Source organism: Onychomys torridus, chromosome 12, assembly GCF_903995425.1.
Source record: "Onychomys torridus chromosome 12, mOncTor1.1, whole genome shotgun sequence".
NCBI lineage: Eukaryota > Metazoa > Chordata > Mammalia > Rodentia > Cricetidae > Onychomys > Onychomys torridus.
The window spans coordinates 11,111,575-11,134,546 of record NC_050454.1 but is presented as its reverse complement, the minus strand read 5'-3'; the positions used below and the strand labels follow the sequence as shown (position 1 = coordinate 11,134,546).

The window sequence follows — 22,972 nt, the reverse complement described above, 5'->3', positions numbered from 1 at the left end:
AACCCATGGGAGAAGTTCTTTGCCCTCTGCTCTCTTAGGGCCCATGGCTGGGGACTGGGAACCGTATGGATGAAAGAGAAAGGAACCATTTAGTTACCTCTACAAGGGTATTCACAGAGAAAATGTGGTCCAAGAAAGTCTCCAGATGGTTGAGGCTTCTAACCCATCTCAGGCTCAGGAAAAAGGCCTAGAGCTTGTGGGGTCAGGAGGTGAATTAGGGAAGGGGAGGGGAGGGGAAGTGTGGCTTCTTATGTGGGAAAAGTCTCGGGTGACAGACAGCTGTATCTGGACGTGGCTTACCTGGTGGAAAAAAAAACAGGTTTCCTTTATAAATGTGAATTACCGCACAGGAAGGAAAATGTATACAGTTGGCCTCCTTTTCAGATTTTAGTTTTTATTCACTTAAATGTTTTTCCATTGTATCTGTTCGTCATCATATATGGTTCCTTGTTACCTGAAGATATTTTCATACCAGTATAAACTGTATGTATGCTTATGAATGTTGTATGTCTACTGTGTGTTCCCCACCCTGTGTATTAGTACTTGATGCATTGCTCAGACAAAATAAACAACTTCAGAGAGACGGGTTTATTTGGGATCACAGTTCGAGGATACAGTCCATCATGGCGGGGAGCCTGAGGCGGCTGATCACATCGTATCCATCCGGAGGCAGGAAGCAGGGAAAGATGGGTGCTTGGGCACAGCTTTAGGACCCAGCCCCGGGAAGAGTGAAGTCCACTCATAGGATGGATCTTCCCACTAAACTGATCTGCTCTTCACGTGCTTACCGAGAGGCTGGTCTCCTAGGTGTCAGTCAGTGTTAGCCATAACATCACGCCCTGCTTCCTGGCTCTTTTCTCTCTGCCTCCTCCCCCTCTCCCTTCCCTTGAGCTCACTTTGTTTTCTCTGGCAGTGTCTTAGTCAGGGTTTCTGTTGCTATGAAGAGACACCATGACCTCGGCAACTTTTGTAAAGGAGAACATTTCATTGGGGTGGCTTACAGTTCTGAGGTTCAGTCCATTATCATCATGGTGGGACATGGCGGTGTGCAGGCAGACATGGAGCTGGTGAAGGAGCTGAGAGTCCTACATCTTGGTCCCCAGGAAGCAGGAGCCTCTGTCCTACTGGCCAGACTTGTATTTATACGACCTCAAAGCCCACCTCCCACAGTGACACACTTCCTCCGTCAAGGTCCCACCTACTCCACAAGGCCACACCTCCTAATAGTGCCTCTCCCTATGGGCCAAGCATTCAAACACATGAATCTACGGGGCCCACACATATCCAAACCACCACAACCAGTTTTACTTCCATGCTCATGTCGTAGGTACTTACATAACTGTCTCTGATATAAAAATCGAGGGACCACATGTAATAACTTACCTTTCTGAGACTGATGAAATTCTCTTAATGTGACTATCTAGAGTCAGATCTATTTTCCCACAAATGGCCTGGCAGTGTTTTTCTTTAAGTCCATTCCATTATTATGTGAGCTACATTGTCTGTTCATCCTTCGGTTGCTGGACGCCTGGGCTGGTTCCATAGCTTATAGCTACTGCACATAGTGTCGCAGTGAGCACTGATAGGCGGGTGTCTCTGTGACACATTGACTAGGAGAAGTCCTTCAGGTTTGTACCCAGGAGTGCTCACTGGCTTATGTGCTAGATATATTTTCAGCTTTGTGAGAGTCCCCCATACCGACTTCCCGATGGCTAGACCAGTTTATATTGCCACCAGGAGATGTGTGAGGATCCCCCTATGTCCGTTTTTTAATCAGCATTTTTTGTCTTCTTTTTCATTCTGTCTGTCTCTGTGTCTCTGTCTCTGTCTATGTCTCGTGTGTGTGTGTGTGTGTGTGTGTGTGTGTGTGTGTGTGTGTGTATGTGTAGGCCAGAAAGGACTTTGGAGCTATAGTTACAGGCTGTTGTGAGCCATGTGATGTGGGGGCTTGGATCTGAACTCAGGTCCTCTAGAAGAGCAACGTGTGCTCCCAGCCACTGAGCCATCCCCCCAGACCTGCTGTTTGTTTTCTTAATGAATGCCATTCTGACTAGGGTGAGAGAGAATTTCAACGTCGTTTCTAATTAAGATTTCTCTGATGGGTAGTGAGGTTGAACACTTTTAGGTGTGTTTATTGATCGCTTATATTTCATCTTTTGTGGACTGTACATTTCATTAGACTATTTATTGATTAAGTTGATTGGTTTCTTATTATTCAGTGTTTTTCAGTCCTTTGTATATTTTAGATGTTAATGTCAGATGGATAGATTGTTAACATTATTATTATATAGTTCAGAAAGTAATGTCAGCTAGCAAAGATTTTTCTCCTCTTCAGTAGGCTCTCTATTTGATTAGCTATTTCCACTGCAGTTCACAAGCTTTTTAATTTCATGAGGTTTCATTTATTAACTCCTGAGCCACTGGAGTCCTGTTCAGAAAATTCATGCCTATGCATGTTTCTTAAAGTACTTTATCCCTTTCCTCTAATAACTTCAGAGTTCTAGGTCTTACTTGGAAGGCTTTGGTTCATTTGGGGCCGTTCTTCATCTTGCTGTTTTGTTTTCCTGCCCCCTCCCCTTGAGATGGGTTCTTACTATGTAGCTCTAGCTGGCCTGAAACTTGATACATAGACCAGACTGACCTTGAACTCACAGAGATCTTCCAAATCCAGCACCATTCTACATGAGGGACTTGGAGCACCCTGAGATTCCCTGGGCATGGTGGTCCTGGAAGGAGTCCCCATTTTGAGGGATGACTGTGCCTTTTAGGCAGTTAAGATATGGCAAAGGGGGTTGGAGATTTAGCTCAGTGGTAGAGCGCTTGCCTAACAAGCACAAGGCCTGGGTTCGGTCCTCAGCTCTGGGGGAAAAAAAAAAAGATATGGCAAAGAGTTTCTCCTGGTTTTTACTTGTCTTTAATTTAAAATATGTGTGCCAAAGAGATGTTTTGGTTCCTCCCAGAATGCAGTGCATAACTGCCAGGCGATGGTGGTGCATGCCTTTAATCCCAGCACTCGGGAGGCAGAGACAGGCAGATCTCTGTGAGTTTGAGGCCAGCCTGCTCTACAGAGCTAGTCCAGGACAAGGTAACCAAAACTACACAGAAAAACAAAAAACAAAAACAGAAAAAAAAATGCAGCGCGTGTGAATCAGGGGTCAGATCACCAGGTGTGGTATCCAGCTGTCAGTCCAGTATCCAAGCTGGAGAGGCTTTTGGTCTAAATTCAAGGTCACCTGTGCGTTTGAACCATCATTGGGTGGCAGATAGGCAGGAAGAAGTGACTAGAAGTTGGCGGTTAGCAGTGGTCACAGGTGGTTAGCAATTGTCACAGGTGGTTAGCAGTGGTCACAGGTGGTTAGCAGTGGTCACTGTGAGTCTTGAGAAGAGGAGGTAAGACTTTGGCTAAGGCTGGAGTAGACGGGAAAGCAGAGAGTTAGAAGTGGAGTTGGGGAAGGGGCTGCAGGACTCTGGCCTATCTCCTGGGTCTTCAAGAGGGAGAGGGCTGGGAAGGAGATGACAGGAAGTTCACCCCTTCAGCCCACTACTGTCAGGTTTCTAGGCCAGCTCACCAGTGACACCATTTCTGTCTGAGACTCACTTGGCCTGTGGTGCTGACTCTCTGGTCCCAACACTGTGTTCTGCCACCTTTATACTCACTCTTGGTTAGCTTGCCCTTAGGGTGGGATTATCCCAACCCTGCGGGGGAGTGCTCCCTCCTCTTGGTGTGCTCTTACAGACCCCAGCTCCACTGCCCACTCCTACCTCATGCTGACTCCCAGAATGCCTCTGTTCCTCTCCCCTTACTTCTAGTCCCAGATGCCCTGGTGCCTGTTCACAGCACCTGGTGGCATCACATTCTTACTACATCCATGTGGAGCTCAGGCTTTCCCTGCCCAAATGGGCTCCTTCTGCATCACAGGAAGTGGTGTCCCCATCTATGCAGATTCCCAGATTTCCCTCTCTTCCCCTTGCTCCATCCCCTTCCCACTCAGTCCAGTTGCTGGTTCTGCAAATGCTTCTTTTAAAATAGCAAATGAAACCTATAGTCCTGTACTGGAGAGGTGAGGCAGAGGATTGCTCCAAGTTCAGAGTCAACCTGGGCAACACAGTGAGTCAACACCTGAAGTATAATGAAACCCTGCAACAAACAGAACAAAATAATGTCTGGGCTCTGTATCGAAACCCAGGCTACACACAGACACTGTCTAAAAAAAAAAGGGGGTGGGGGGCTCTTAAGGCCACACATAGACACTATGTAAAAAAAGGGGGGTGGGGGCTCTTAAGGCTGCACATAGATACTGTCTCAAAAAAGGGGGTGGGGGTGGGAGTTCTTAAGGCAAACAATTGCCAACTGGCTCCTCTCTACTGCCACTCCTGTACCATCCTGCCATCTACACCAGCAACCATAAGGGTTGTGTCTGGTTTGCTTTTTTGGTTTGCTCGGGTTTTTGCTGTTGTTGTTGTTTTAGTTTGGTTTGGTTGTTGTTGTTTGTTTGAGACAGCTCTGTAGGGGATGCTGTTCTGAAACTCAGCTCCTCCTACCTCAGACCCTGGGGTTGTAGGTATGTGCCAACAGACCAGGCAGGAAAGCTCTTTACAGACATAACTTACATCTTCGATTTTTTTTTTTTTTTTGGTTTTTCGAGACAGGGTTTCTCTGTAGCTTTGGAGGCTGTCCTGGAACTCACTTTGTAGACCAGGCTGGCCTCGAACTCACAGAGATCCACCTGCCTCTGCCTCCCGAGTGCTGGGATGACAGGCATGCGCCACCACCGCCCAGCCACATCTTCAAAATTTTATTCATTATTTTTTTTGTGTGTGCATCTGAGTTATGTATATGCACCACATGTGTGCAGGAGCCTATGAGGTCAGAAAAGGGTGTCAGATCCCTTGGAGCTGGAATTATGAGGCAGTGTTGAGCCACCATGCAGGTGCTGGGATCTGAACTTGGGTCCCCTGCAAAAGCAACAAGTGCCCTTAACTACTGAGCCATCTCTCCAGCCCCCATAACTTACATCTTAACCTGTCTTTGTTTAAAGCACTTCTCTGGCTTTCTCTTTCACAAAAAATAAAATCTAAACTCCTTCCAGGGACTCCAGGCCTTCCAGGTCCTGGCCCATTCCTTCCACTCAGAACCCGCTCAGTTCTCCCTGCCCTCCAGCCTGCTTTCCTCCTCTCCCATTGCTCAGGCCTCTCTACTCCTCTGCTTCTCCCTCAGACTGCAACCTGGGTGTCACCGCCCCAGGCCTCCCCAACCCTCAGGGAGAAGTCACCCCCACTGCTCTGTCCTCTCCCATGATTCTCTTCCCTCTGGGGTCTCCCAGCAAAGCCCTGGTCCCTGTTTTACTTTTCTGCACTGGCTCTCTCTCGCCTGGCTTTCTCCCGGAACCTGTAACTTGCAGGTCATGGGCCCACAGTACAGGTGCATTTTGACCATGTAGCTCAGTGGTGTGGCCTCTGTGCCACTATGTGGTGGACACGGGTACTCAGAGGACTTGGCACCTGACGGCTAGGCTTGACCCTTTGCTGGGTTCCTTGTCAGTGACTCCCTCTGCCCGTGATGAAGTTCAGAGAGAATCCAACGCACCAATGTACAGTGAAGAGCGCACTTCAGCCACGCAAGCATTCTTCTCACCAGAGGGAAGGAAGAAGGGGAGCGAGGGGAGGGACGAGAGGGGAGAAAGGAGGGGCCCTCGGGAGCGGTGATTTTTAAATCACCGCACTAAGGGAAAAAAGTTTCCGAAGCCTCTCTGGGGTGGGATCTGGGCTGTGACTCGCTTCTGGAATGCTCGCTTTGCATGCACCTTGAAGCCCTGGGTTCCATCGCCAGCACTACAGAAAAGAAAATAGTATGGAACTGTGTTCATCTTCAGCTACTTTATGCCTCAGGGTCGTATGGTCGATACTAGGGAACTGCCCTCCCTGTGACCCGACCCGTGTCCGCAACCCCTACCCATGCACTAGGGGCATGGGACTCCTTCCTTCTCCCTGCACCAAGCCCAACCACCAGGGCATTTCACCAGCCTCTTCCACCTGCATCCACCAGGGGGTGAGAAGGGCTGAGGCCATGGGGACCAACAGCTCCACCCTCAATAGGCAGGTTTGAAACCCCTTGTTCATCTGTTGATTTGGGTGTATAATCTGCCCTGGGAAATTTTAGAATTTGTTCTGTTGCCTAGGAGCCACATGCTTCCCCACTCCACCCACAGGCTTCTATTTCAGCTCCCTTCTCCTGAGGGCAACAGGGTGGCACCTTACCCGTGTTCCAGGGCTGCCTCCAGAACACTGCCTTTGTTCCCTGGTGGACTCCTCCACCTGTCCCACTGACTCACATGGAATGGTGCATGCCGTCCACCTAGGGATGAGCCCTCATTATGGGGCCAGAGCACTTACATCGGGTCCCATTGTGTTTGCTGAGACCACCACCCTTGGTGATTGGCTGTGAAACCAAGACCCAAAGGGAACACATTTCCTTTGGTGGTGATACAGTCAGTTAGCAAATGACCTTCCAGAAAGCCCTGTCATTGTTGGGCACATGAATAGAGGAGTCACTTCTGTCCTTTCCACCACGTGGCTTCTGGGGGATCCAACTCAGGTCACCAAGCTGGGTGGCAAGCACCCTTACCTGTTAGTCATGTTGCCAGACCCAATGTGAAGCCCAGGCTGGCCTTGAACTCACAATCCTCCTGGCAGTTCCTCTTCAGTATATCCCACCAGCTTTGCCATCACAACCCGATCCTATTTATTATTGTTGTTGTTATTCGAAGGGAGAGTCTTGTAAGCCAGTCTGCCCTGGAACTCACTATGCAGATGAGGATGACCTGGAACTCCTGATCCTCCTGCCTCCACCTCCCTAGTGCTGGGGTTGAGGGCATCCTCCACACCCTGGCCGAAGCCCAGAATGCTGCATGGTTCTGAAAGTCCAGCAGATGGAGCTTTTCTGATCACTAGGGAGACTCGGTGCTCTGTGTGGGGATAGACGGGCTAGGGAGGTTGAAGATAGATGACTGACGGATAGACCCCAGTCCACAGATCTTCCTCTGGTGTCTTCCTAGCCTCCCACCATCCCTTCACAGGCTGCTCTCGTGTGAGTCTCTGCATCCTCAGCGGGATGTGTTGTAGCTGTCCAGGTTACAAATGAGCGCCCCCTTTCATCCAGAAAGTCCTAGAGATTCTCTGAGTACCCAGAAGTCTGAGATGTCTGGCTGGGTTTTTTTTTTTTTTTTTTTTTTTCCTGTTGCTTAGAGAAAAAACCACGACCAAGGCCGCTGATAGAATGAAGGGTGTGTTTAGGCTTACCGTTCCAGAGAGTGAGAGTCTGAAATGGGGAGGGCAGCAGGCAACAGACACGGTAGCTGGAGCTGGCCCCTGGAAACGGAGAGCTCACACCTGAAACTACAAACACAGGAGAAAAAACTGTCAATGGCAGGAGTCTTAAAGTACCCAAGCTCCCCGCTGCCACCGATGTACTTCCTCCAATGACTCCACACCCCCTAGATGGCCCAAACAGTGTCACCAACAAGGGCCCTAATATTCAAAAGCCTGAGACTCTGAGGAACATCTCATGCAAACCACTGCACTGGTGTGACTTACTGGAGTCTGCACAGACCGGAAAAGCAAGAGATTTCAAAACCCTGAGTGCCCATCAGTGAGGGATTGGTTCAATGGACTCCAACATCTATAATGCTACTCTTAACAAACCCCCAAAGCTTGTCATATAGAACTATATCCCAGGCATATCATTAAGTGAACGTAAAATGTGTAAGAGACTATGGAGTGTGCTACTATTTGTGGAATTCAGGAACACTGCACCACACACATCCGTGCCTGGAATACTAAAGTGCATGCATGCTTTGAGTGCTAAAGGGAAGTAAATCAAGTGTCCCTTCTCACCCTTTCCCTTCGTGCCTTGCAGGCAGGCTGTAGTGCCACCAGGCTACCCGGTGATGGACAGACAAGCACAGGAGATCCCTCCTTGCAGGAGCCTCCCTCATACCCTCCCATCCAGGTCATCCAGGCCAGAGTGTCTTCCAGCAGCTCCTCCGAGGTCTCCTCCATCAACTCTGACCTGGAGGTACAGGACCTGCTGGGAGGATGGGTGGGTGCATGGTTGTGTCACCTGCCAACACTTGCTGGGGCCTCCTTGAGATTGACCTGCTTTCTAACGCTGCCTTATTAACCTCAAAACTGCTAATCACAGCTCCCATGTTCTATGGAGAAGCTTCTAAAACTGGGACAAGACTCCAGCTATTTCATGTTCGGGCTGGTCAAGGGAATCCTGGATCCTGGGTCAAGGAATCTATGGTCAAGTTCTCACAAACTACTTAAGTATTCGGGTCCTTCCTACAGGGGGAAAAAAAAAAGCAAGAGTAGTTTAGGATTGATGGCTCAGGCTGTAACCCCAGCGCTCAGGCGGCTGAAGCATGAGGATCATGAGTTCGAAGCCAGCCTGGGCTACATAAGAACCTGTTAGAAGGAAAGGAGAGAGGAGAGAAGGAAGGCTGGTGTCAGTGTTTCCCCACCCATCTGACCATAGAAGAGTTTCTTTACCCCAAGGAACAGGAACCTATGATGCCGGCGCTGGCCCACACAGGCAGGACCCGTGGGAAGCAGCAAGCCTAGCCTGCATCTCACTGTGTATCTATGCATGTCACACCAGGGATGCACAAACAGGGATAACTCTCAAGTGTGTCCTGTCACTCTGGGTTCTAGCAGCTGTGGTTCCCAATCACATTCAACAAGGGGGTTTCCATTTGTCCGAGGACAGAGGAGAGAGCAAGGACGACATAGGGTCACATGTATGTCCAAGAAGGATGCCCTCTGGCTTTTTTGGTGGAAGAATGACTGAGTTTTGTGCCCTACCTTTTTGGGTGCTGAATGCCCATTTGCGGAATGATGGTCGTAAGCAGTAAGTAATGTAGAGCCGTGGCTTGGGTTTGGTTTGATTTTTAATGCCCTTATTTGGCAAAACAATCGTGCTCAGAGTCTAAAAATTAGTCAGACTTATACTGTATCCTGAAATCCGAAACTCAGAACTTCTGACTGTGAGGTAAACCAGATTCCGTAGTGTGATATTCCAGATGTTTCCAGCCTGTGCGCCATGTTGTTTCTGCTCGTAGCTAGGGTTCTGTCCTGGCCATTCTCTCCCCTGTCCCGGGCCTCTGGACCTTTTTCCCTGGGTTCCCTCTAGCCCCATTTCCATGGGCCAGAATTCTACCCAGAAGCCTGCTTCTGTGAACCCCCACCCCAGGACCAGAGGCTCCCTCCCTCCCTGCTGCCCACCTTTCCTGCCCACCTCCACAGGTGGCCATGGCCTGTTGAGTGTGGGTGCGTCACTTGTCCCTCCCTCTTAGAACAGCTGGTGTTTGAGATCTGGGCTGGAATTGTGCACCAGTTGGGGCCATTTTCCTAAACTGAGTCTGAGAATACCAAGAAGCCTGGAGCTGGCAGTCTCCACTGAGGTCTGTAGCTAAAGGGACTACAGAGTGAGCCCAGGCAGAGCAGGGACAGGAGGGCCCATGGGGGAGTAGGGGAATATTTACTTTGTGGAAATGATGACGTCTCCTCCCCCACACCACCCCCAAAAGCACTTGGCATCCATCTTGAACATTGCTGGAGACTGCCCCCGTAGCTAGTCCGGGCCATGTCTCTGTTCTGCGGCCCTTATTCTTCCCCTAATTTATAGACTCACAGTTTTTAGAAGTCCATTTTTTAAAAATATGTGCCTCCTTGCTGTTTGGGTGTCTCATACCTGTAATCCCAGCACTCTGGCAGCTAACACTCGAGGATCACTGAAAGTTCAAGACCAGCCTGGACTACACAGTGAGACCCCATCTCAAAACAAAGCAAGGAGTTAATTATCTTCTCCATGCCGTTGGTTTGGGGAGCCATGTTCCTTGAAGGTTTTGGTTTATTTGCTACTAAGTGAGATCAGGAAGATGTCTGTTAGCAGGTGATGTACCTCACCCCGGCATCTGGTCAGTCATCCAGCAAACATTTTCCAAGCGTAGGCATTTGAAGGAAAAATGAATGAGGACAGAGGGGCTAGCCTGAACCTGCCCCAGGCAGGCAACTACAGCACCTCTTGGCCACGGTGATTCAGGTCTTCTCCACATGCTTCAGAGGGAAGCGTGGGGTCAGAGTCAGGCCTCACCTCTCCCATCCCTAAGCTGGCATCATTCACATAACTTGATGGCATTCAAGCCGGGCATCCAGGGCATCTCTCCTCCCTCTTGGGATGCGTCTCCCTTTTCTGACTGCTCCTCTTTTCTGACTGCTACCGAGTGCCCTTCCCCCACCCCCCAGCTTGAATCTGTCACTGACCACCCGGGCTTCCGTTTGATCCCATTTAACATAATCTAGGAGAGATGGTACCTATTGTCTCTCTCTCTCTGGCCAATCTGAAAATGTGAACCCTGCCAAGTCTAGTACCATCCCTGGTCTTGGGGACAGTCGCTTCTCCCCAAATATAGGAGGAAGTAGTTGGACGGATGGTCTCCAAGAGTGTTTCCAGTTCCCACGGTCTGTATCGTAAACCTAGAATGTGGCCTTACTTCATCAATGGTCAACACCCCCCTGCTCCCCACTTCACTTCCTCAGGAATGGAAGAAATATTGCCACATGCTGGGTAGACAGAAACTAGCACATGTTTCAGAAGCATGAAAAAGCCTGCTTCAGGAAGCCCATGAACTGAAACTTCACATAGGGGACAGAATCATGGCCCTGAGAATCACTCAGGAATGCATGAAGCCAGGTATGGTGGCCACATCTCGGGAGTTGGAGTGACATGTCACAGTCCTGTCCCAAAGGATAAGGACTGTGGACATGTTTATTGTGTATGGGAAAAAAGTATTTGCGCAATTTGATATTATTGCAGTGTACATAGTGTATACATATGGTGTATGTACATGCAGCATGGCTGTGATAATTGTTCTCAGAAGGTTATTCTATAACTGTTCAGATAGAAAATCTCCCAAGGATAGAATATATATAGAATGTGTATGTGTGTACTTTTAAACACTTATTTTTATTTTATGTATATGTTTTCCTGCATGTGTGTCTGTGTACCACGTGCATGCAGTGCCTGAAGAGGCCAGTAGAGGACGCTGTATGCCCTGGAATTAGAGTGAACCATCATGTGGGTGCTGACAATCAAACCTGGGTCTTCTAGAAGAGCAGCCAGTGCTCTTAACTGCTGAGCTGTCTCTCCAGTCCCCAGTGTGTATATATTTTGATGAGCCTTTTTTTTTTTTTGAGTCTTATGTAGCCCAGGCTAGCTTCAAACCAATATGTAGCTGAGGCTGGCCTTGAAGACTTCAGATTCTCCTGCCTCACCTCCCCAGTGCTAGCTGGGATGTTATTTTTTAAATCTTTTTCTACAAGGAAAAAAAAAAAACCATGTTTTTTTTTCTTTTGTTGTTGTTGTTCTTGAAACAGGGAAAAGAACTAAAACATTTTACTTATTGTTAGTCTTTTGGGAGGACAGACTTCTGTTATAAAGATTTGAGTTAACTGGGCTTACAGTGTCATCATAGGTTAATATATAATAGTTTAAAAGCCAGGTCTGGTGGTGGTACATGCTTGTAATCCCAGAACTACAGAGGCAGGAGGGGTGCCAGTTTGAATCTACAAATAGACCCTGTCTAAAAAAAAAAAAAAAAAATCAAAAACCGAAACAAAACAAAAAACCAACATCAAAAACCTTAACTACTCCTTCCAGCAGAGGGCGCTCTTGTTAACTCTCGCGCTGTCCCTGGTGTTGGCTCTTGGAATGCCTGTCCAGGTTTTCATTCCACGCAGCTGGGAGACTCGAGCCTACTTACTGGTTTGTTTGGCTTTAAATAAACTTCTCATTTTGGAATAATTTTGGATGTACATTTTTTTTTCAAAATTAGTACAAATTTCCCGTTTGCCCTTTTTGGCCCAGCTACCTCTTTTCACGTCTTACGTAACACGCTACATTTAGCAAAGCTAAGAAACGAACTGAGTACATTTCTACAGCTGGACTCCAGGCTCGGCTTGGATCTCGGCAGTTTCCCACCAGCTGGATGTGGTCCAGGACAGCGCACTGCGCTCTGAAACAGCCCTTAAAGAACCGAGTGTGCCAGGACTGTTAACACCGCAATTCGCCATTTACATCTTGGGTGGATGTCTATGTTTTTCTAAGGAAAAGCAAAGTGCTTTTGAATTTAACTTCTCCCCTTATTTCCATCACACTTTAAAATCATGGAGCTTTTTCAGCCCCTGCGTTCTATCAGTTTAGTAATTTGTACCTCTTCTAATGAATTTTTCTGCTTATGTTTCCTCCAGAAGAATGCCAGTCAGAGATGGGTGGGGCTGCAGCATATCTGTGCTATCGATTTGCTTCTGAATGTTTCCTTGCCACTTAGTGAGGCAAAAGATGAATGTCAGCAGGCCGGAGGCAGGGGAAGATAGGTGGGGACAAATATGAGCAACAATGATACATGTGTATTCCAACCTGAAAAGAAAGGTGAATACTAGTCAATCATAGTGGTACATGCCTGTAATCCCAGCACTGGGAGAGGCCGAGGCAGGAGGATGGCACATTTCTTGCCAGCCTCTGCTACACACTGAGAGCCTATTACACAAAATTGATTACTTAACTAAAAATAAGAAGATGCATGGCAGCTAGGCCAGGTTTGGTGTATCACACCAGGTTTGTTGTAAAACCCCAGCTCTTGAGACTGCCACATGTTCAAGGCCAGCCTGAACTACAATATGAGAACTTATCTCAAAAAAAAAAAAAAAGAAAGAAAAAAGAAAGAAAGAAAAGAAAAGAAAGAAAATTCAGGCTTTGCATGCATGAGGCCCTCCTGGGTTTCAGGATAAGTACCCCCTCCCTGCAAAATAAGATGAATATTAAGGATTCTGCACAGAGGATAGCTGGGGCTATGTGGAGATTGTATTGGGTTTAGTCATGATATTACAATTTAGGATTTATCTATGGAAGCCTTCTAAGTAATTTGCAATTAAATGATTTACTTTAAAATACCAAATTAGGAGATAGGTGAGCAGGCTCGAACTGGCCTTCATTTGTTTTTGGTTTTTACTACAATCCCTACAATTAAAGCATTTAAACATGAGCATTTAAAAAGTAGAACAGGCCAGGCATGGTAGTCCAGTATTTGGGAGGTGGATCAAGCCCAGCCTCAGCTAGGCAGTGAGTTGGAGGCCAGCCTCAGCTACATGAGACCCTGTCTCAAGAAACAAGTCCATAAAAGACTTTGTAGAAGCTTTGTTTTCAATGGCTGCTAGGTGGTCTCGTCCACGAACAGCCTATCAGCATAGACTCCTAGCTCCTGAGTCAGAATTGCACGTCTCCCCGGCACGGACTGAAGAGCTGGAGGACCAACTCAGACAGTCTGCACTTGCTCACCCAGGATCTTGAGTCAGGCATATTTGAGGCTTGGAGTGGAACCAACCATGCAGTAAATGCTGAGTAAAAATGAACGTAAGCTGCTTGGCAAACCCCATATTTCAAGAGGGAGATTTTATTTGCACCTCTTTCTTAGAAGTTTTATGAGTTTGCATTGGGTAATCTCAGCTATGTGGTTAATAAGTAGAAGATTTACTGTTATTATTACTATTATTAGAACTACTGCTACCACCCATAACTTCTAATTATAGTAATTGTGAAGTTCCTGAGAGTCATTTCTCCCAGAACCCAAAGCCCTGCATAACCATGGTGGGTTTATTTTCTTTTGATCATTTAACTAACTTACTAAATTAATTACTCTGCTAATAGCGACTGCCTTCCTGCTTGCTGGAATGTTGTCCCGCCCCCATGCCCCATTCCCCAGCCATCCAAGGCTCTGACTCCCAGCTCACTGAGCATGTGGGCTGACTCTGAGCTCTCCTCTGTGGCCCCGGGCGAGATCCGTCCAACACTCTCTGTCTCTCTTTTCATCCTACAGCAGAAGTATTGGGAAGCCCTAAACTCGGAGCAGGTATGGACAAGCGTCTGGGCTCTTCCGGGAGGGACTTCCATGGCTTGATTTTCCATTTCTGTTTCCGTTTGAACCCCCTTGGATGGAGGACATGACAGTTTTTTAGTTTAAAAAAAAAAAAAAAAAAAGGAATGTGGTCTGGAGATGCAGCAAAGTAAATACAAAAGAAATAAAGATCAGGAGGCAAGCCTGGGATCCGTGGAGTTTGGGGAAATATTGAACTTCAAGGTCTTTTCTGCACTGGGAAATATTCAGAACCAATTGGCTCAGCTTGGGAAGAACTCAGTGTAGCCCAGTGAAGAAACACAGTCCGGCTGATCTGTGAGCCAGAGTGGCTGCAGGTCACATGTGGCATGTGGGGTGTGGCTGCAGGTCACATGTGGTATGTATGTGGGGTGTGGCTGCAGCAGTTGTGATGAGAAACAGCCTCATGCGTTGTTGGTGGTTGTCTTTCTGAGACCTCCTGCAGCTGGCAGTCTCCTCACTTGCCATGACAGACAGGCATGTTTGGTGACAACTACCTGTGCCTGTCATCATCCAGGATTTCTTGTGACACAAGAATACATCATCTCTCACACAATTAATTTTATGCCTTTTTTTCTTTCTTTTTCTTTTTTTTTTTTGTGTTTTTGTTTTTTGAGATAGGGTTTCTCTCTGTTCCTGGAACTCACTTGGTAGCCCAGGCTGGCCTAGAATTCACAGAGATCCACCTGCCTCCTCCTCCCGAGTGCTGGGATTAAAGGTGTGTGCACCACTGCCCCCCAGCTTTATGCCTTCTAATTATTTTTTTTTATTATTGTTCAAAGCATCTGAGCACATTATCCTATAAATGTCTAGATTTCAGCACATTCTCCTATAGATTCTGAAAACTTTAAATGCCTTCTAACATTAAAGGGCTCACCTGCTCAAAGCGCCAGATGGGCAGGTGACTCCATCAGGGTTAGCAAGAATAACTTCCGAGGCATTCAAGGAGTTGGAACAGTAGCTTTCAAACATCAGAGCATCTAAGAAGTACTGTAGTGACTTGTTAAGATGTCAAACTGTATGTCTCATCCAATCAACAGTGGCCGCAGAGCACCCGGTGTCAGCCTGGTGACCACTGGCATAATGCTTCTGTCCTTGTTAATTCAGAGCATGTTCAGAGATGTCCGATCTAGAATCTGGGTCTGTGCTTGCCAACAGTATTCATAAAAAGTGCCGTGGCTGCTGGGCGTTGGTGGCGCACGCCTTTATTCCTAGCACACGGGAGGCAGTGGCAGGCAGATCTCTGTGAGTTCAAGGCCAGCCTGGTCTACAAAGCGAGTTCCAGGACAGGTGCAAAGCTACACAGAGAAACCCTGTCTCGGAAAAAAAAAAACAAAGTGCCCTGGCTATCCACAAAGGACAGAACAGGCCCCTGTTCGCGCCACTGTGCACATGGCTCTGAGGCTAAGGGCCACTGAGTTATTTTATGTATAATCTTCCATGTCTGAAAGAGTTTGGTTAGAGGTGCCAAGTCTGCAACCACAACTCCACAAGAAGTTGGCACAACCCAGACAGGTACAGAAGACTGAGCTGCATGGACCAAGTTACCTCAGGGCCAGGTCTGCAGGGTCACTGGGCTGCAGTGATCTTTTTAACATGCTGTGTGTGTGTGTGTGTGTGTGTGTGTGTGTGTGTGTGTGAGAGAGAGAGAGAGAGAGAGAGAGAGAGAGAGAGAGAGAGAGAGAGAGAGAGAGAGAGAGAGAGAGAGAGAGAGAGAGCTCGCTCACATGTCGAGATTAGAAACAACGTACAGGAATCAGTCCTCTCCCTCCATCATGTGGGTCTCAGGGATGAAACCTGTACTGTAGGACTTTGCAGCAAGCACCTTTTACCCACTGAGCCACCTCACTGGCCCTGAAGTGGTGAAGTGGCTTTTTGGGAAAAATATTTATTTTATGTGTATGGAAAATTTTCACCTACATGTATGTCTGTGAACCATATGCAGACAGCAGCCAGAGAAGGGGATCAAACTCTGGAATTAGAGTTACGCATGGTTGAGTCGAAATGTAAGTGATAGGAACTGAACCTGGGTCCTCTGGAAGAGCAGCCAGGGCTGTTCCCGCTGAGCCATCTCTCTGGCCCAAGGTGGCCTTTAAGAGTTTACTTTAGCTGGGGGGTGGGGTGGGGTGGCCTACACCTTTAATCCCAGCATTCAGACTCAGAAGGCAGAGCCCGCAGATCTCTGTGAGTTCAAGGCCAGCCTGAGCTACAAAGTGAGTTCCAGGAAAGTCACAAAGCTACACAGGGAAACTCTGTCTCGAAAAACCAAGAAAAAAAAAAAAAAAAAAAAAGAGCTTACTTTAGACTACATGGGGGTAAAGGCACAGCTGTGCCCTGCCCTTCAGGAACTTACCATCTCCAGGAGGGCCAGGCAGATGTTCAAGCTGTCCAGCTGCAGATGCAGATGAGCAGTGGAGGTAACCCCTAGTGCGGGGTGAGAGCCCACTGGACTAACACTTCCTAGAATGACACCAAAGGAACCGTTTCCTTGGGCTGGAAAGAGAGTTGAGTTCATCTGCTCTTTTCCAGGAGAGTTGTTATACATCAAGGAGATTTCGGGACAAGGCTTGGTGAGGAAGGAATGGAGGAGATGGAAAGGGAGGCGGGGCTCGTCCGCTCAGGGTGGCTGTTCTTTCTCTCCTTGATTTAAAGCTGCGCTGTGTGAGGGCGTGATGCCAGAGTGAGGGCAGAAGACATAACTCAGTGGTAGAACACGTGCCTAGCATGCTCCAGGCCCTGGCTTCCATCCCCAGCACCAATGGAGTTAATGAAGCTATGTTCTCTCTCTAGATCTGAGAACATAGGCCTGACTAGCTTGTGCTTACTGACTTTCCCTTGTCTTTGCTTGGGTCCCGAGACCCAGGACTGGGCTGTCATCTGGGGGTGGCTGGGCTTGAATCGTTGGAAAGGATCTGTTGTACCAAGATACCTTTTCTGTCTTTTTTCCCACAGTGGGACCCTGAAGATGTCAACCTTGAAAAGAACAAGGACAATGTGGGGCTCCTTAGATCACAGATGCACAGGGGCTCTCTGAGCCCAGTGGACTTGACCTCTGATGACTGACATCTCCAGGAGCCAGTCCATCGGTGCAGAACTCAAGGTCAGGCATCTGTCAGTGACAAGATGGGGACCCACCTACAGTGCCACCCATGGCAGACGTGGAAGCGGCTGCAGAAGCTTCCCAAGGAGGGAGGAACCCCGAGCTGTCACTTAGCTTGGCTAGTCTACCCCATGACTCAACATGGAGCTAAGGCTGTGGGGTCTGGACAGATCTGCACATGCCAAGTTGACCCTCATGATGAGAAGTTCACAGATGAACCCCGTATGTAAAGATAAGCTTTCTCCCAAAGGACATGGGATCTCTTCCTATGAGATTCAAGCATAGATACTGTTTGCTTAACAACAGGATCGAACTCACCAAGAGCTACTATTTGGGTCTCAACAGAACGCATTCTTCAAGACTCAAGTAAGCCCAGATGAAAGAGTGCATCTGTCCGTCAGCTAGAGGACCTGGGCACAAGAACTAACATAACTGCCACACATTATGTAAGACTGCCTGGTCAGCCGAATATTTGGAAGATCACCGGGTGGGCAAGGGTAACTGATAACTGATCTTGGTAACAGGATTCCCTCCAGCTTGGGCAAAGTATGTGCTGAGGTTGGGTTTGCACATTATGGGATCGTACGTGCTTTAGGAGGTAACAGAAAGCATGCCAAGGATAAGGGCACAATGCAAAGTGTGACTTCAAGTATGGCAAGGCTGTCTGAGGATGATCTTGATACTGTGACCATGAGTGAGGGGTAGAATGAGGGGATGGGGCCAGCCAGGAGCAAACACTGGAGTGAATAAAATGTGGTTGAATGCATTGAAACAGCTCACGGTAGAGTACAGGGATAAGTCTGCACCCTAGCACAGAAGTCTGCCACAAGGTGAACTGGGAGAAATGCCAAGAAACACAGTTCTGCTCCGAGCTGGCCCATGACCGCCGGTGACTCACTCAGCTGCAGCTGCCCAGTTTCTCCTAAGGGGCGGTACAAGTCCCAACAGTGTAAAGAATGGGGTGCTGGTGGAAGCTGGTTGGTTGTGCAGGTTTCTGCATAGTGCCTAATTCCCTGGGTGACCTCTAAACTAGAATTCAAAGCCACTTTATCTGCTTTGAGTCCTTGGTTTTCCTGTGAGGGAGCTTGCTGAGGTCAGCTTTGCCTTGGAGTCATCTCCACTGAAACCACTTTGAAGGGAGAGGACCATGGGATGGGGAGAAGCGGAACATTCCAGCCCAGGTCATAGCAAACCCGAGGCAGGGAAGGTTGAGATCTCCTATATAGTATTAAAAGGACCATCCTTACTATTATACTTCCCAGGGGCTCAGAAGAGAAACTACAAACAGTGAAAATTATTTTCAGGAAAAGAATCTAAGCACACTGAGCTCTTAGTCCAATCATTTATTCTTCCAAGTCCTCCTCTCCGACCTCCCATGCCCTGGGAGGCCCGGTATATACACACTTACATGCAGTAATCCCTTGGCAGTGCAAAGCCAGGCTTCCAGGGTCAAATGGAGGGGTGATAAGAATCACATAGAAGGGCAGTAATTGTTAATTATCATTTGCAACCCAAAAGGGAAGTGACTAATGGGGAAATGAATTAACTAAGGGCTAAATTCGGGTAATATCTAAGAAGAGGGATCTTATGTGCTCCACTATAATCTTAAACGTGATTGGAAGGAAATGTTAAGAATCTACAAGTCGCTAGATCAATGGGTGAAAATAAAACTGCTTTCTTTTTTCCTGTGGCTCCTATCTGTCCAAGCTATCTGCTGTTTTTTTCTGCAGGGTGGGAGAAAGTATGCTTGGTCGGTCGCTAGGCAACCTGTGTAGCTAGATGCCTCTGGAGATCTGGAACTAGAGGTAAGATTTGGGAAAGGAGGAAGTTAGGCTTAATTAGCAGGCCTTCTCAAACAGGTAGTCTGGATGCTTAAGTATGTTCTTAGAGGGTACAGAGGTGTCTCTGATAAGGTACTTTCCTCCATCTGGGGATGGACCTGGCTGGATGCTGCCAATGATGATAATTACAGGGAGGCTTGAACTGGTGTTCTGGCTGTGCATAGGTGTGAGCGCAGAAGGTTATCTAAATATTCCTAGAAGGTTATCTAAATATTCCTAGAAGTGGTTAGGTAAGGTGTTAAAGGTCTATAAAATTAGTAAGGCTGTAAGAAAAGAGGGTCTGAGCTAAATTGTGCAAAGCTATTGCTTAAGTTCTATGTGACCTAGGCGGTGTCTGGTGTCTCCGTGTGGAATTTACCTTAATTTGGGAGACTTATTATGTGGTAGTCTGGACTGTTATTTCTGTTAGTCTTTGAATGTGGCTAAGGGAGATATCTGATTCTGGTGCTAAAAGGAGAAGAAATGGATAGGCCTGAGGGAAGGAAGTCCTTCCTGAGGTTGTTCTCCAAATACCTGGAATGTATATGTCCAAATGGTGATCATTCCACCCTGTTAACAATTCTTAGGAAAAAATCAATTGGGAAAGCTATGAAGGCACACATGATTTTCCCTAACAGAAGACAGCTGATATATAACAAGCCAAATAACTCCAAAAGCTCCTTGGAATTTGACTTCCTCTGAAGGAATTCCTTGATCCCTTCAGGTAGCGACTTTGCCATAACCAGCTGAGTTCTTATAATAAATTCCTGCAGCCTGTAGCAGAGATCTAGTCAAGGAAGGAGAAACCTGACGTGGCCAGGAGAAAGCTGGAAAAGAACCTGGCTATGGAGACTAGGGAGTTAGTACTGAATGTCGTAGCTATGCAAGACACCAAAGCAGGAAGGTGACTGACTTGTTCAGATAGGCTACACTTAGTGAGTTTCTCATCCCTGACTTTTCATGAAGCAGAAATGCAGTCATGGGTACAGAGTAAACATGAGACACATGCTTAAAGTATATTCATTAAAAAAAAAAAATCAGGGACTGTAAGAGGCCAAGATAACCTCAAAAATCATGACCCTCCTACCTATCCCAGCTTTCCAACTGCCGGGGGATCACAGGCCCCAGCCACCATGCCCCCCAGCCTTGCACTTTATAGACGAGGGACCCTGCTTAAAAACAGTAAGCAAAGTATCAGCCCCACAAGTAGAAGAGGCCATTATAATAAATGATAATGCAGGCCTGCATAAACTCCTGGAGTTTGGGCTATGTTATCTGTCCCAATGTCTGTATGATTTAGGGAGCACTCTGATTACTAAATTCTCTTACAAGCTTGCCTGGAGGGCTGTGGTTCAGTTGGGTGAATGCTTTCCTAACATGCACAAGGCCCTGGCTTCTGTCTCTAGTTCAGCGTAAAGGAGGTGTAATGATACACATCTGGAATCGGGAGGTGGAAGCAGCAGGATTAGAAACTCAAGGTCATCAACCGGGCGGTGGTGGCTCATGCGATTAATCCCAGCACTTGGAAAGTAGAGCCAGGCAGAGCTCTGTGAGTTCAAGGCCAGCTTTGTCTAGACTTGGAGTTAGTTACAGGATAGTTGGGCAACACAGTGAGACCCGACCTCAAACAAACAAAACAACCACCACTGACCTGGGGATAAGCTGCAGCTCAACAGTAGAGCACTTGTCTAGCATGCATGGGCCCCTGGGTGCCATCTCCAGCATGAATTGTTTTTCTTCCTTTTTTCTTTCATGAATATGCCAGCCAGGATTTTACACATAAGACTGGCATCTTTATAAACACTCAGGAAGAGATGGAGGTAGATTTCATGTAAAATAGGTATCATTGTATAGTGCACACTTCCAATTCAAATGATTGATTTTTGTGTGTTGCACCTGCACCCCGAACATGTACGGAGGTCAGTGACAATCTGCGGGGGTCAGTTTTCTTCCCACTATGTGGGTTCTGAGAACTGAATCAGGTTTCAGTTTTAGCAGCAAGCAGCTTTACCAGCTATACCGCCCCCCCCCCCCTGCTTAAATTCCACTACCCATTTAAGAGAATACTGGTGCTAAGATATAGCTGAGTGGTAGAGTAAATGCTTGCCGTGCGTGAGACCCTGGGTTCAATTTCTAGCATCGAAAAAAGGTCAAAACCTTCACAATACTTTCAAAGTTCTCTGCCTCTTGCTCTTTCACGTTTTGGAACTTGTTGCAGACATTAAGCTATACAATTCCACCCTTTCCTCTTTTCTGAAGTTAAAAGGCCATGCATGGGCAGAGGAGGCTCTGCACCCAAAAAACAAAACAAAAACAAAAAACAAAACAAAACCAGATATACCGTAGTGTTCAAAGACTCTTTAATGGGTGAGACACGATCTCTGACAAGTTCAAGACTCAAGACTGGTGCTAGATGAATGATACAGAGAATGCCTAACACGGGCAGGGACGGGTGGCTCTGGCCTGTAATCTCAGTTATTCCAGGCCAGGACAGGAGGGTGGCAAGATCGCCAGTTGCACGGGAACCCTGCCGGCCGCTGCCAGCGCTGGAGTCGGCGGCCGGGGCGTTGCTTCGTATTCCCCGGGGTCTGGTCTCTCCCTCGAGGGTCGCTGCGGGATCGCAAGGGGTGTCCTCCGGCAGCGGGGCAGCACAGAGCGGACCTGAACCAGGATAACAACTCCAGCTGGGGCTATTTGCTCCACCGTGGGCACTTCCGGGAAGAAAAGCAACGCAAGACCTGCGCATGCGCACCCTGCTGCCGCCGCCTTTGCGAGCAGCGCAGGCTCCTCCCCGTGGGCTCCTGGCATTCCCTGCCTGGGCATAGCTGACTTAAGTGTCTCCCCGCTGGGTTTTTAAAAGGTAGCTACAAGGCTATTCTGTCGTGCATTTGCGACTGACTAACAGCCTGAAGCTGTACTGAAACCATTCTACCAAGTACATTCAACTTTTTTAAAAAAACAAAAGCGCAGGTGCATGATTTAACAAAAGAAAATCAGATCGTGCCAGAGTTTATGAGGAAAACAACAGCGCCCTGCCGCACCCAACGGCCCCCTTCCAACTTCCCTTGGGTGTTTTGTTCCCGTGTCTTTGCACAATGTCAAAATTTAATGAGTAGCAGTGAATTCAAAACCTATTTGGAAGTCTAGATTTCCCTTGGTAACAGACAATTGGCAAACACGAGTTCTTATATTTTGACTTCAATTGCTATACTAACTCTCAGATCACACACTGCACATCACCATGTCATTGTATATCTATTGTCTGGGATTCAGCATAGCACAGAAGTGTTAAAGGAGCGGCAGAGTTGGGGCTCCGCTGGAGGCAGAGGCCGAGAGCTGGTACCGATGCAGAGGTGTGGCGGGTGGTAGATAGATACCAACACCCACAGTCTGACTGTGGTGCTGAAGGCAGAGAGCCAGGTCACAGGGTCTTTCGGTCACAAGGGACCAGCCTCACTGCAGAGGCTCGGAAACTAAGGAGGCGAGGTGTAGGACCTGATTTGGACAGATGGACAGACGATGGCAGCTCCGGTAGTGGAGACTGAGCTAAGCTGAAACCTAAGAACAGTCGGAAAGTGGGTGGGCTCACTGGTATTGCCTGTCAGGTGTCCTTTTAATGTAGTCTAGGTGAGGGTTTTGTTCATCTAGTGAGTTTGATAAGTTGTTGGGCCTGGTTTTATTGATAAGGATTTAATTACACCCATGTGCTCTTACATTCCTAACTTTGAAAAATGTGTAAGTGATGCGTTTTTACTTTTAGGCATAAGTTCTTGCTAAGTGTGTGCCTCATGGGTATTGCTGGAGTCATGATGGTGTCCTCATGGACAACAAGGTTCAGCGTCACCCTGCCTCTGCATATGCACCCATAGAATGGAGCCAAAGGATGCTTGAAAAATGGAGTTATGTAAGCCAAGGCACAGCCTGAAGCTGCTGTTTCTCACACTACGGAGTGACCTAGAAAGAGGCACAGCATGATCTCCACTCTTGGACCTTGTAGACAAGCACACCAGCACTTAGCTTCATCCCCAGACTCCAATCTGCTTTCCAGCTACAAGTGCTGA

General features: G+C 47.7%; 1 protein-coding gene across 4 annotated transcripts in view; it reads left to right on the top strand.

Moving 5' to 3' along the window:
• The window catches only part of Tmem44 (transmembrane protein 44), a 31,564-nt gene extending 13,707 nt beyond the window's left edge, over window positions 1–17,857 (top strand). For 2 of the 4 annotated variants that reach the window (XM_036203495.1, XM_036203499.1), the window contains exons 9-11: window positions 7,916–8,074; window positions 13,935–13,967; window positions 16,944–17,857. In XM_036203495.1, coding sequence (XP_036059388.1) covers window positions 7,916–8,074; window positions 13,935–13,967; window positions 16,944–17,054 — 303 coding nt within the window. In that variant the 3' untranslated portion in view covers window positions 17,055–17,857. The remainder of the gene's footprint in view (window positions 1–7,915; window positions 8,075–13,934; window positions 13,968–16,943) is intronic. The other 2 variants (XM_036203496.1, XM_036203498.1) reach the window with 2 other exon arrangements.
• The last annotated feature ends 5,115 nt before the right edge of the window (window positions 17,858–22,972 follow it).